Source organism: Sorghum bicolor, chromosome 6 (genome assembly GCF_000003195.3).
Source record: "Sorghum bicolor cultivar BTx623 chromosome 6, Sorghum_bicolor_NCBIv3, whole genome shotgun sequence".
NCBI classification, from domain to species: domain Eukaryota; kingdom Viridiplantae; phylum Streptophyta; class Magnoliopsida; order Poales; family Poaceae; genus Sorghum; species Sorghum bicolor.
In genome coordinates, this window is record NC_012875.2 from 51621038 (window position 1) to 51634106 (window position 13069).

The window sequence follows — 13069 nt, forward strand, 5'->3', positions numbered from 1 at the left end:
ATGAAAGACAATGGAACGTTTCGAACGCAAGAAAGCTACAGAATCAAATCGCCTCATCGTAGGGGTGGAGGTAGAATTCGCGTATGTGTGTTTACAGAGATGAGTATGCATGCATGTTGTGAACAGTTTACTGTGTAATTAAAAAAACCATGCCAGTCCACATGGATCCTGATTCATCATGCTAACACACCTGGTGCCGTTTGTGTATGGGGCCGTGCACAACGGCAACGCTGGAGACGACAGGTCGGGCAGGTCCAAAAATAATGCAACAGCAGAGCACACTGCATGTGATGAATGACGGAAGGCAATGCAGAGAGTGTGAATAACTGGAATTCAAAATTCTGCCGATACAATACAATAGTAGCATCTGACACACTATGTTAAAAACTTTGTAGCAGCTGACAGCAGTTCAACATGCTAAGGTATGCTCGTTGTCCTACAGTGTTGAGGAAAGCCAAGGAACAACTGCAGGGAATTGGGATATCCACAAGCCTACTACTGCAAAGGAGCATCAGGATCCAATCTTTTCTGGATTGCAGCTGCAGCCTGATACCAGGAAAGGTGTGATTTAAGTCAGAGTGTGTATACCTGAAAATTGCAAGGCTTGCAAAGTTTAGAAAGAGCGAACCTACCTGAAAATTGCCCAACCTGTATTGGTAGTTCATTTCTTCGCGTAGACGGGCCTGCTCCTTCATGTCTTGAGCCTAAGAATGAGCAAAACACAGAAGACAGACACAGCTTAGATGACAGAAAGAAACAAGTTCTGCTTTCAATTACCATGCCATGGCTTATTCCTTCCGCAATGTATACACGAAAAAAAATACACTGCTAGGGATACTATCTAAGAAAATCTAGAGATAGAAAATAATGCCTAGAACACACATTAAAAAAACACAAGGACTGAATATGAAAAAGGAAAATAAACTTGTGATACCATGGACTCAAAGTATTCCAACATAAGGTCCAAAGCACTACTTGCCACTACATTTATTTCAGGTAAGGAATGGACATATATACGAGACTATGATACAACAGAAGATCTTCAAATGTTACATTTGTACGATTGGGCCACCTGTGAAATCAAATTCGGTGGCACACAATTACACAAGTAATAGATGTCAACTACGAAGTCTTCATATACATATTCAAGAAAGGACCGTTATGTGCTGACCAGTAAATCTATCACTTAGAACACATTGCACATTCTATGTCCATTGCATACTACTTCCCATGATGAATAGCTATGCTCTTTGGCCAAATCTATGCATGGCACTAAAAAAACTATATATAGGCTATATCCACTTAATACTGGGCCACTATCTTAAAACTACTAATAGAAAAAACTTTCAACAAGGGCAGAAAACATAATCCATGAGCATTCTAGAATTTAAATGATGACTACAAGAGAAATCAGAACTGCCAAAAGAAACAGAAAGATAATCTAACCAGTCCAGCTTGCATAGAGCGTTTTAAAGCTTCCACTTCTTCCTCCTTTCGTCGTTCACGCTCCTTCAACAATTCTAATCTGCATGATTTTTTCAAAAAAAAAATAATTAAAGGAACTACTCAACACAGAAAAACTAAAAACCCAATTAAAATACAAGGGTTTCATAATATTCCCTTCATAGACCATCCAAAAGATTAGTGTAAAGATAATATTGCACAAACCATAATCTGGTAGATCTAAAAAAGACACTAGCAACTTTATTGATGTCCCATGTTTTAAGAAAAGTATCTGGACAATGTGGAAACCAACAAATGTTTTTCTTTTTCAGAACAGTTTCATTTTTACGTACCTTCGCTGTTCCTCATCATTAAATACTGTACGTTCTGTCACAGACACCTTTAAACCCTTCTTTTTCTCTTTCTCCATCGCTTTGCGATGATAAGCATCTAAATTATAATATCTGAAAGAGAACACAAGGAGAGAAATCATAAATCCTTTTCCTCAACTGTCATATAATAAAAGTTATACCCAAAAGATGAGAGCCATTACTTTTTTGACGGGAAAGTCGCTGTATTGTGATCCTCCATGAATCTGAGATACAAACACAATATGTTAGACACCTTGGAACATCAATGATACAGTAGCTATTTCTTTTCTAAGTTCACCACAAGGTCTGTAATTATTGAAGCAATTTCATGACAGTAGAGTATCTTACTCCTTGAACATTTGCTTCTCTTCCCAATTTGATAATGCCTCCAAATTAACCTGGGTTCACATTAACAAAAAACTAAATTGAACAATGCCATGGATCTACATAGACCTCTGCCTCACTGTGTATCAACAATTCAACACATACAGAATAACAGAAAGAAGTATACCTGCTTGACTTCTGATAGCCATGCAGTGAACTCTGGTCGCTTGTTCCTACAAAACACATTGGAAAATTCAAAGGACTGTAGTAGAAATAACATTAGTACTTCATATCATTAATTATTTAGAGTCCAAACTCATCTCATTCGCAAAAGATACTACATGATGCTGGCTATAACGTTGGGATAAGCTAGCATTGCTTAAAAGTGAATGGATGGTGAAACATAACTACAATTTTCTATGTTATCATACTATGAACTTTTAAAGGTGAGCTTGCAGACTTTGCTTCAAAGCTAGTAGAATAGGAGCATTATAAGCTCTTATCAGATTAACATTGCAGTGATAAGGCTACTGTTTCATGCATTCCAATCCAATCAAAGTTTTCCGATTGACTTATATTTCATCTTTGCTTTCAGTAAGCTACATGAATTGGAGATGTCATTTCCTTATTTCAGATTGAACTATATCTCCTAGCACAAAAATAACAAATCACAACTGAAATCTCATGCAATTCATGTCTTATGTCAAACTCTGAAACTAGGAATGAAGCTACTCACCACATATCGACCTCACGGATGATGCCATATTTCCCCCACGAGTTAGTCACGGCGCCCTTCTTCCCCAAATTCTTCTTCTCCTCCTTCCTCTTCTTCTTCTCCTTCCTCCTCCTCTCCTTCTCCTTTTCCTTCTCCTTCCTCTTCCTCCTCTCCTTCTCCTTCCTCCTCCGCCTCCTCTCCTCCTCCTCCCTCTCCTTCCTCCTCTTGCGCCGCCGCCGCCGCCTCTCCTCCTCCGAATCCAACTCCGACTCGCTCTCAGACTCCGCGCTGGACCCCGAGTACGACGACTCCGACTCCGACTCTGACGACGAGCCCGAGCTCTCGCTGCGGCTGCGGCGCCGGCGCCGCCGCTCTTTCTCCTTTCTACGCCGTTTCCGTCGCTCGCCGGAGTCCTCTCCGGAGCTCTCGCTCTCCTCCTCCTCCTCCTCCCGCCGCTTCGACTTGCCGCGGTGGTCCCGGTCCCGGCTCCCCTTTGAGCGGTCGTTACATTCGGCGTCTAGCGACTTGCTGCCGCTGCGCGCCGCCTCGTCCTCCTCGGCGCCTCGACCATCACGGGGCGACCCAGAGGCAGCCATGGCGTCACGAACCTAGGGTTTCGCGCCGCGGAGGCGAGATGGCTAGTGAGAGACACAGATCGGCCCGCGACTGTGCCGCAAGTGGTGGCCGCCTGGGACTCACTGGACGCCTGGACGGTGCGACGACGAAGCCACGAACTCTCACCCTGTTTTCCACGGACTCCACTGACATGCGGGTCTACTTTGTCAAGATGTGGGTCCCACTGGTCATAGGCCGCGATGCCTCGGCACGCTGGACACGTCTGCCCATCTTGACGACCCATCTTCCACCTCGCCGCCCGATCCGACGCGCTGGATTGCCGGCGACCGGGCGTTGTCGATCCGAAGTGCAGCAGTCGGCTCTTCCTGCAGATCCCCTGCGCTTGCGTCCCATAATTGCACGACCTGCGCATCTCGCCAGCTCAAGAGCATCCGTGGATCTGACCGGAAGAGGCCGCGGCTGCTGCTGCTGCTGCTCCCTCGGCGATGTCGAGGGTTCGGGACAGGACGGAGGACTTCAAAGAGGCCGTCCGAGTCGCCGCGCTCTCCCATGGATACACGGAGGTGAGTTGCGGCCACGGCCTCTCCATCCGCACCCCTTCCTCAGCGTAGTGATGAAGCCTCACGAATGGTCCTCGATTATTCATGCGCATTGACTGATTGTGTTGGTTTGTGTATTCTATGAAGGCCCAACTGGCCGCGCTCATGTCGTCTTTCATCATCCGGAAGCCGTCGCCCAAGTCAGCGTTCACTAATGCCGCGATCAAGACGGTAGGAGCCTGTGGTGGATTGTGTTCCTGTTTTCATGTGGTGAGACAGGTTGGCACTGTAATTGTTTGATGGGTTTTGTTGATGTGTAGCTTGAGAGCATCAGGGAACTCGAGAGATTCATAGTGAAGCATAGGAGGGATTATGTGGACCTGCATCGCACTACCGAGCAAGAGAGGGATAACATTGAGCATGAAGTAAGTTGCACACTGTGTTGTTGTTTGTTTTGATTTGCTATCGCTTTTCGTGTGATGATGCATGCATGAAATCTTAAATGTGTGTGTTACTCAACCTATGTGCTTAGTGTTCAAAAAAGAATTGTCTAGTGCGTTGTTTGCCCGTTTGGCTTTGCATTACAGTTCTCTAGCATTTTAATATGCTTGAAGCCTTCAATGTTTGAAAGCTTCAATGCAAGCTTTTATGCCTGAAGGCCGAAACTCAATGGCACAAATGATACCTATTGATGTACCATTTCATGTACCGTTTTGTAAAATCTACTTGGTTTTAAAAAAAAAAAAAAACACAACTGTACAGATCTAGTCTTGGAGTGCAATTATCGAAGACTGTAGCCCTAAAAAGTTTGTTGAAGAGGCTAAATATATGCACAATCATATGTCCTCCTTGATGCTCAGATATTCACTTAATGTAGGTTGTGCTTCTCTCTGTTCATACTATTAATCTATGTTTGGATATAGTGATGTGTTGTTCCTCTTGTATAGACTATTTAGTTTTGAAAACCTATATTCATACTGGCATGCCGAACATTGATTCATATAACCTGCTTTCTATTCTCAATTTATTACTTATTTTGTAACTACTCAATGCATATTAGATTGGTGTTTTTGTAAAAGCATGCAAGGAACAGATTGATATCCTGAAGAATAGGATCCATGAAGAAGAGAAGAATGGAAGTGGAAAGACATGGCTTGGCACTAGGGATGAGAGTTCCCGGTTGGACTTGATAGCTCATCAGCATGGTGTGGTATGGTTATTCTCCTTGCCGTTGCTGTTGTAAGTTAAAAAAAAATCTGCTGGATTAATTTGTTTTTTTGAGGTAGTTAGCAGTAGAACTGACCTCAATGAATTGCATTTTGAGGATGAGGCAAAGTAATTTCTTAGGTACCTGTTACGGTGCAACGTGTATTATGATCCAAGATTTCCTTTTATGAGAGCCAATTGAAAGGTCATCCTGTTGAGGATTGATTGTTTTCAACATTTTCTTTCTGATTTTTTGAGTTGGGTGTATATTTCACTAGTTGGTAGTAGGATACCAGACTTCGATTGATTGATTTCATTTGGTAGGATAAAAAATTGTGTTGTGTGATTGTAGAAGACAGATTGCCCAGTCGAAACAGGTGGACTTGAACTTGAATAATATCTACTTTCATTTTCTTGTTCAGGGCTGCATCAGGTAAGAGCATGTACAGGCGAACACATACCTCTACTTTTCTTTGTCGCCCCTCCCCCGAGTAGCAGTCAATCATCAGTTCTGAAGTCTGAACCACCCTGGGATTTTCTTCATTTCTTGTGCCCAGCTCCAGTAAACTGTTTGTTTTGTGTTCAACTTTACCAGGTTCTAATTTTGAGTGAGCGTCTCCACTCGGTAACTGCACAATTTGACCGTCTTCGGTCCATGCGTTTTCAAGATGCTATTAACAGAGCAATGCCAAGGAAGAAGATTCTGAAGAGACCTGAAATCAAACCTGCTGAACCGTCGAAGTCCAATCTTGTTCTAAAATCTGATGTATCAAAGATTGTAGATCAGGAAGTATCCCCAGCACCTATGAGAGTTCAAGAGCAACTTTTGGATGATGAAACAAAAGCCCTTCAGGTAATATGTGGATGGAATATAAACTATTCTTTAGTGAAAAAACTTGGCTATTTTACTTAAACTACCATGCATCATTTGTATCCTGAAACTCTCCTCAGGTGGAGTTGACAAGTCTTCTTGATGCTGTCCAAGAAACGGAGACAAAGATGATAGAAATGTCAGCACTTAATCATCTTATGTCAACACATGTTCTACAACAAGCTCAACAGGTTCAGTATTTATATGACCAGGTATAGGATTCGTTTAATCGTATTGTACTAGTTTATATGTTACTTGTGTTTTCCTACATGAACATAAACCTACGGACTGTCAGAGTCAACCTGAAAATTATAATGGTCGCATGAAGCTTATGTCCATGAAAGAGTTTTGTAACACAGTTTAGAATTAAATAATTGCCTCCATGCTAAGGCTTTAGTTCGCGAAAACTTTTGGGTTCGGCTACCGTAGCATTTTCGTTTGTATTTGGCAATTATTGTCTAACCATGAACTAACTAGGCTCAAAAGATTTGTCTCGCAAATTACAACTGTATAATTAGTTTTTTTATCTATATCTAATGTTCCATGCATACGTCCAAAGATTCGATGTGACGAGGAATCTTGAAATTTTTTGGGAACTAAACAAAGCCTAAGATCCCCCTCTTAACTGAAAGAACGCATGATTTGGATATGCACTACATGACCTGATTGTTATCTGTATGTCCTCATAGAACATCTTCTGCGCAGGCTGTTGAAGCTACAAATAATGTGGAGCGTGGGAACAAGGAACTATCCCAGGCAATCCAGCGCAACAGCAGCAGTAGAACCTTTCTCCTCCTCTTCTTCTTTGTTCTCACTTTCTCCGTTCTTTTTCTTGACTGGTACAACAACTGAAATAGTATACGAAGACGTATTTGTGGGAAATGATCAAATTATGAAGGCTGTCTGTCTATTTAAAGTTCTGACCTTTTAGGTGGTCTGTTACTTCCCAAGCATACTGTCCAATGTTATGTTATCTGAAATATGCTGGGATTTGTCATTTCATTTCTGGCATGCAAGCTGCAGACGCGATGGGCACTGTACTAGGGCCATGTACGGAGCTTTTAGGCACTTGTAGAGACTAGAGAGGACAAACAAGGTTCAACGTCTCTCTGCAGAACCTGGGCCGTCAATTCCTTACTGATCAGGTCATTAGCAGTCTCAAGTCTCAACAGCGTCGTCGTCCAGACTCCAGAGTACCTTAAGCTGTTAAGCTTTGACGCAATCTTGTATTGGCTCCGATCAGCGTCAGATGCATGTATCACATACAGAAGCAATCTATATTGGCTCCGGTTAGCATCAGATGCATGCATCGCATAAAGAAGGAAAATGTACTTATGAGCCTGCCGTCCTGGCTACAAAATTGCAGCGTCAATTTTAGAACAGGAACAGGGCAGACATTGGTAGGCAAAACATCATTTTCGATTTATATACAAATCAAACGGCCGTTTGGCAGTGACACCAACCAATGCACAACAGATGATGGTCAACCTAACATGAAGATGTCAGGTAGGCAACCTAACAGGCCGACAGTGATAGACCAGGGAATTGTTGACGTTACGAGAAGAATGAAATATGCATTTCACCTCCATGTCTCATCATATTACAACTCTATATCAGCATGCTTAAGCACATGCTTGTCGACACAGACCATTACCCTGTTTACTATACGCATCATCCATTAGTATCCCCCTCCCACTTTCAATATCTACAAAGAGGTATATAGAACAGTCTTGTCTCAGAACAAGAGCAGGCACAGCACCACAAACACAAAGAGGAAGAACCAGATCTGGTGCAGGGACCTCTCGAGTTCCATCTGATGCCGCCTCAGCCTGGGATTCATGTTCTGCGTCGCAACATGGTATGGGCTCATGTAGTACAAGCTCGCTGGCAGCTGGCCACGGAACGCCCAAGGAAGCACAACCTCTGCCATCCCTCCGAGCACCCCTCCAGCAGTTGAGTGGATCAAGCCACGCCCTACTGGTGCTGGAGGGTAGATGAAGTCAAGTCCAGTGGGAATGGGATAGTGCTGTGCGTGCGGCAACGGCCGATGCTGAGGGTTGTCTTCCATGCTCTGGTGGTAGTGCTGATCATTGGCGTTGCTCTGTGCATTCTGTTGCTCAACAGTCTCCCGGTGTACCATGGGGCGGCGCGGGATGGCAATGCTATTAGGTGACTTCTTTGAGTCCCCTCCACGGCCATATAGTGGCACAAGGGTGTCCGTTGAGAGTGTTGCCTTGCATACAGGACATTGCCGCCTTGCCGAACTGCTGTTGTCGCTGGCAGTCGACTCCACCCCAGGGCGCAGCCACTCATAGATACAAGGCCAGCAGTATAGATGGCCACAGAGAGTAACCACTGGTTCTGCTGCAAAATCAAGGCAGATGTTGCAGTCAAAGCATCCGCTTCCTGTTGTCACAGGCATGTCCCCACTGGCTTTCTTCACTGGCTCAATATCAGCCACGAAAGGTTGGCTATTGGTAGCAGCCATGCAAGGCTGATCCACTCTCCCAGCTTCCATAACAATCGTGATGCTTGCTCTCAGAAACTGTTCTAGTTCAGTTATGACAGCACTGCAATAGACGGAGAAACGAAAGGAGGTCAGTAGGAATATACATACAATTGATAAAGCAACACGCTAGAGGCCCAGAGCTCATTGCACAAAATGATAAGGGAGTCTAAGCATTGAAAATGTTCATGATATTCGAACGCCTGCCTAACCGTGTGGACTAAAGAAGTACAAGAAAGGAGACTGGAAGCAACAAAGCAAACCACAAACCACATTTCTAGTTTTTAATATATGCTGAATTCTGAGGAAGAGGTGGAGCCAAGTGTACAGACAATAACAATTGAACTAAATAGGGGGGTCCATGTAATAAGCAGCATTTAGGCCCACACCACATCATCCTGTCCTGGGGAGTCTATCCGAATAAACTGAACAAGTGTGACAACTAAAGAAAATGTTAGGTAAATCTCCAAAACGTGTTAAGAGGCAAATGTCCTTGAGAGTCTATGCTGGTTGCTTTTAAACCCAAGAATCCATCATCTTTCCTAGTGGCCCAAGTCAGCCGTGATAGATTCTCCAATATTTTAGTACCTAGCAGTGTGAGTCAGCAGTCATGGATTCTCCAATAATTTAGTACTGGGGACTACAACTGCTGCGCTTTGTTTCTATCCCTTTTGTTAGATAGTTATCCGCGTGCTACTTTTTGTGCTATTGATAAGTTATCCAAGAATCTATATATCAGAGATTAGGAAACTTATGTCAGCAAGGAAATGAAACCACTCGCTTATCTGCAATGTGCATGGCAGCATAATATTAACTCCAAGACTCGGCCCCTTGTTGAAGGTAAGAACAATCATTGCCAGCTCGAAATTGCCTCGGGTATAAAATAAGAACTATTCGAGTTTTAAAAAGCTTGCAAACGTGGACTTTGGCAAGGCTGGCAGGTCTGAACAGATTACCAGAGATCCTAACAAATTTTATATCCAGACAAACGGATGGGGAAGACCAAAAGAGCAGATATTATGAATAAACAAAGGGAAGTATGAGATAGGCTAAAGGTGTCTGTCCCTAATCTCCAATATATGCTTGCGGTGACACGATGATATTTTTGTGGTTGTGGAGCTTCTTCCAAAGGAGCATCATTCAAAAACAATAGGTGGGGGTACTGATGTGGACTGCAACAATGGTACAGTAGGCACAACAGTTGGCATATTCAATGGAACCAAACACACTGAAAAGATCATCATTTATAAACATTTAGTAATCAACAAAAACTAGAATAACCCAGTGATAATTGCACCCACTGTACTCTGATCAGGAAACATTGAATAGTTTGTCCGCCAGCTTCGTGGAAATTTCTAACTCACTCGTCCCATATGTGCCACGGCCATCATTTTTATATACAAGTAAAGCTTCAGCAAGTCTTTTCTAAGTTATTAAAACGCATCTTAATTACATCAAGTACCCACAAATGAAGCTCAAAGAGATCATTTTCCTACAGTTTTGTTTTGTTTTGTTTTGCGGTTCATGACTGGCCTAAGCCTAATAGATATTGACAGCAGTAAGAATTGATACTGAAGGTGAAGTTGGTGCTTGACAAACAGAAGCCGTGAAACTCCAGAAATAAACAAGACGCTAGGCTGGACGTGTATGAGCTAGCATAGTATGTTTTCTAAGCACGTTTCCAAATAATTTGATCTAAATTTAGGCATGCCAGTGAATTAGGTTGTCTACATTATATTCCATATGTATCGTGAATTGATACTAGTAATTTCAGAAAATAACCACATGGGTATCAAGCATACGCACTATACAAGAGCAATTTCTTCAGAGCCAGGTATTAAATGCTAGCTTCAAACAGATATGCAAATCGATGCAATTTGTATTGTAACCCCAGGAAGATGGGTCGGATGAAACATTTTGGGACACAACTAAACTGATAGGTGCACACGAATCCACCACAAGAAGAAGAATGGACGGGTTGGAGAATCCGTCTCAGAAAGGGAGGTTCAGATTTGGCTTATCAAGTACAACGAACGAGACCGAACAAAACAGACTAATGGAGCAATCCGCCCAATTAACGAACAAGGGAAGAACAAGCCGTGCAAGCCAAGTTAATAGGGTTCCTTACCAGCAAAGGAAGAAATCAATCCGAGCTGGAATGGATCTGCGCTCAGCACCACCAGCGAGGATGATGACGACGGCGGCGGCAGCGGCTAGGTCGCAGAAATTTGACACAACGCGCTTCGGTGGAACGAGGCCCCGGGGATAGGCTCGGCGGCGCGGCAAGGGGAAGATGGTTTCTGGGCGGTGGCGCGAGGCCGCGGCGGTGCTTCGGGCGACGGGGAGGGAGGAGCAGGACGCTGCGGCACGGCAGCCGGCGATAATATGGCAGGAGGGAGAGATGAGCAGAGGAGGCGGATTTCGGTGGGAGGCTCCGTCGAGGGGTATATAATGAGTTGGGGATTCGGCTCGGCTAAACGAGGGGAAGGTGGGAAAAAAAAAAAAGCTTCGCTTGGCCTGTTTAGATTGGAGATAAAAATTTTTTAGGTGTCACATCGGATGTGTCGGAAGGATGTCGAGAGGGGTTTTTACAAACTAATAAAAAAACAAATTACATAACTCATCAGGAAACTACAAGACAAATCTATTAAACATAATTAATCTATCATTAGCACATATGAGTTACTGTAGCACTTAAGGCTAATCATGGAGTAACTAGGCTTAAAAGATTCGTCTCACATTTTTCAATCAAACTGTGTAATTAGTTTATTTTTTTATGTACATTTAATATTCCATGCATGTGTCCAAAGATTCGATGGAATGGACGAAAAAATTTGAGTGGGAACTAAACAGGGCCTTAAAAATAAAATAGTTATTAAAATATTTGTTATATCAATCAAGCGAATAAACTAAATGAGAGGCCTCTATTTTATCGTTTTATATTTAAATGGTTTCTAATAATTTATTATATAGCTTTATAAAACTCGAAAGTCGGACGGGAGAGGGAAAACCACGCCGCACACAGGTTGCACTAGCCATTTGGCTATGGTGATTAAGGCTTTAAATCCATTGGCTTCGTCGTTCTCGAGCCAGCCGTAGCGCACTGGCGCCAGGAACCATCAGCACGGTCGCGCATTGTCGGTGGTGCCCGTCAACGGGGGAAGTCCAAGATTTCGGAACCGATAATATGGGATATTGCCGCTCCGTCCGTACTAATCGGACGAAGATAATAATAGTATAGTACTCCAGATAAGGCCTATCCGCTCCAGCGTGGCGTTCCACCATTTTGCCATCTCCCGAGTCACCAGTCACCACCATTTTGCCGCTTTGGGAGCGCTGAGCGACACGAAACAAAAGTGTTTTATGCACTTGGTGCTAAAGTGTTCCCCGCTTGGCCACTCCTGCCTATGCTCACCTTCTTTTGCAACGGGTGTCCCGTCCATTATCTCGAACCGAGATCGCAAGATTTAGTTTCAAAAGAAACAATATGTACGCCTGTTTGGCTCGATGAAGTTCAGCTGCTGCTAAAAAATGGTGAGAGAAAAATACTATTTATTTATTAAAAAGTTGTGCTGATAAGTTCAAGTAGGGCAATATGATTAGTCAAATTATTTCTAGTTTGTTTAAGTTTATAAACAGTATCAATAATTCCTGACAATATGTACTTGGTCACTAATCTAATGACATATATTTTATATCATAAACATTTGTATTTGTTTTTGGGTAAAGATAGCATTTGCAGAATTTGTTTGCCACTAATCTAAAAAAGAATTTGTTTGCCACTAATCATTCACGGTACATACAATCATGACTCCTTTTGTTATCTTCTTGCCCTTTTTTGGCCCTATATTATCATGAGGGCTGCGACTGCCACGGTACTGTGCATCCCCGGGCGGGCAGAAGCAGACGAGCAATCTGTTCGCCGCATCATCATGGCCTTTGTTTAGGCCTTGTTTAATTCACCTCAAATACCAAAAACATTTCAAAATTCTCTGTTACATCAAATCTTGCGGCACATGTATAGAGCATCAAATATAGATAAAAATAAAAATTAATTGTACAGTTTGCCTGTAAATTGCGAGACAAATCTTTTAAGTCTAGTTACTCTATGATTGGACAATATTTGTCAAATAAAAATGAAAGTGCTACAGTGTCAAATCCAAAAGTTTTTTTTTATCTAAACAAGGCTTTAGGCCTCGTTTAGTTCACCCCAAAAACCAAAAAGTTTTCAAGATTCTCCGTCACATCGAATCTTTTGACATATGCATGAAGCGTTAAATACAAACGAAAATAAAAACTAATTGCACAATTACCTGTAAATCGCGAGACGAATCTTTTGATTCTAGTTAATCCATAATTGGACAATATTTGTCACAAACAAACGAACGTGCTACACTAGCAAAATCCAAAATCTTTTCGCATCTAAACAAGGCCTTAGTTCACCCAAAAACCAAAAACTTTTCAAGATTTTCCGTCACATCAAATTTTGCGGCATATACATGAAACAGTAAATATAGA

General features: G+C 42.7%; 3 protein-coding genes across 3 annotated transcripts; 1 reads left to right on the forward strand and 2 right to left on the reverse strand.

The window, feature by feature from the left end:
* On the reverse strand, window positions 289-3587 carry LOC110436525 (vicilin-like seed storage protein At2g18540). Its single transcript, XM_021463706.1, has 8 exons — window positions 2875-3587; window positions 2326-2371; window positions 2163-2212; window positions 1997-2038; window positions 1797-1907; window positions 1447-1525; window positions 633-704; window positions 289-546 (listed from the first exon to the last, which is right to left on the reverse strand). Exons 1-8 carry the CDS (start codon window positions 3447-3449, stop codon window positions 496-498), a joined length of 1026 nt encoding a protein of 341 aa, XP_021319381.1. The 5' UTR covers window positions 3450-3587; the 3' UTR covers window positions 289-495.
* Window positions 3724-6995, forward strand: LOC8082877 (syntaxin-81). The gene is made up of 7 exons (XM_002446792.2): window positions 3724-3992; window positions 4116-4199; window positions 4289-4393; window positions 5029-5178; window positions 5770-6027; window positions 6126-6257; window positions 6751-6995. The coding sequence occupies exons 1-7, from the start codon at window positions 3915-3917 to the stop codon at window positions 6895-6897; spliced, it is 954 nt and encodes a 317-aa protein (XP_002446837.1). The 5' UTR covers window positions 3724-3914; the 3' UTR covers window positions 6898-6995.
* LOC8082878 (E3 ubiquitin-protein ligase RMA1H1) lies at window positions 7447-10982 on the reverse strand. Its single transcript, XM_002448177.2, has 2 exons — window positions 10680-10982; window positions 7447-8615 (listed from the first exon to the last, which is right to left on the reverse strand). Exon 2 carries the CDS (start codon window positions 8561-8563, stop codon window positions 7781-7783), a length of 783 nt encoding a protein of 260 aa, XP_002448222.1. The 5' UTR covers window positions 8564-8615; window positions 10680-10982; the 3' UTR covers window positions 7447-7780.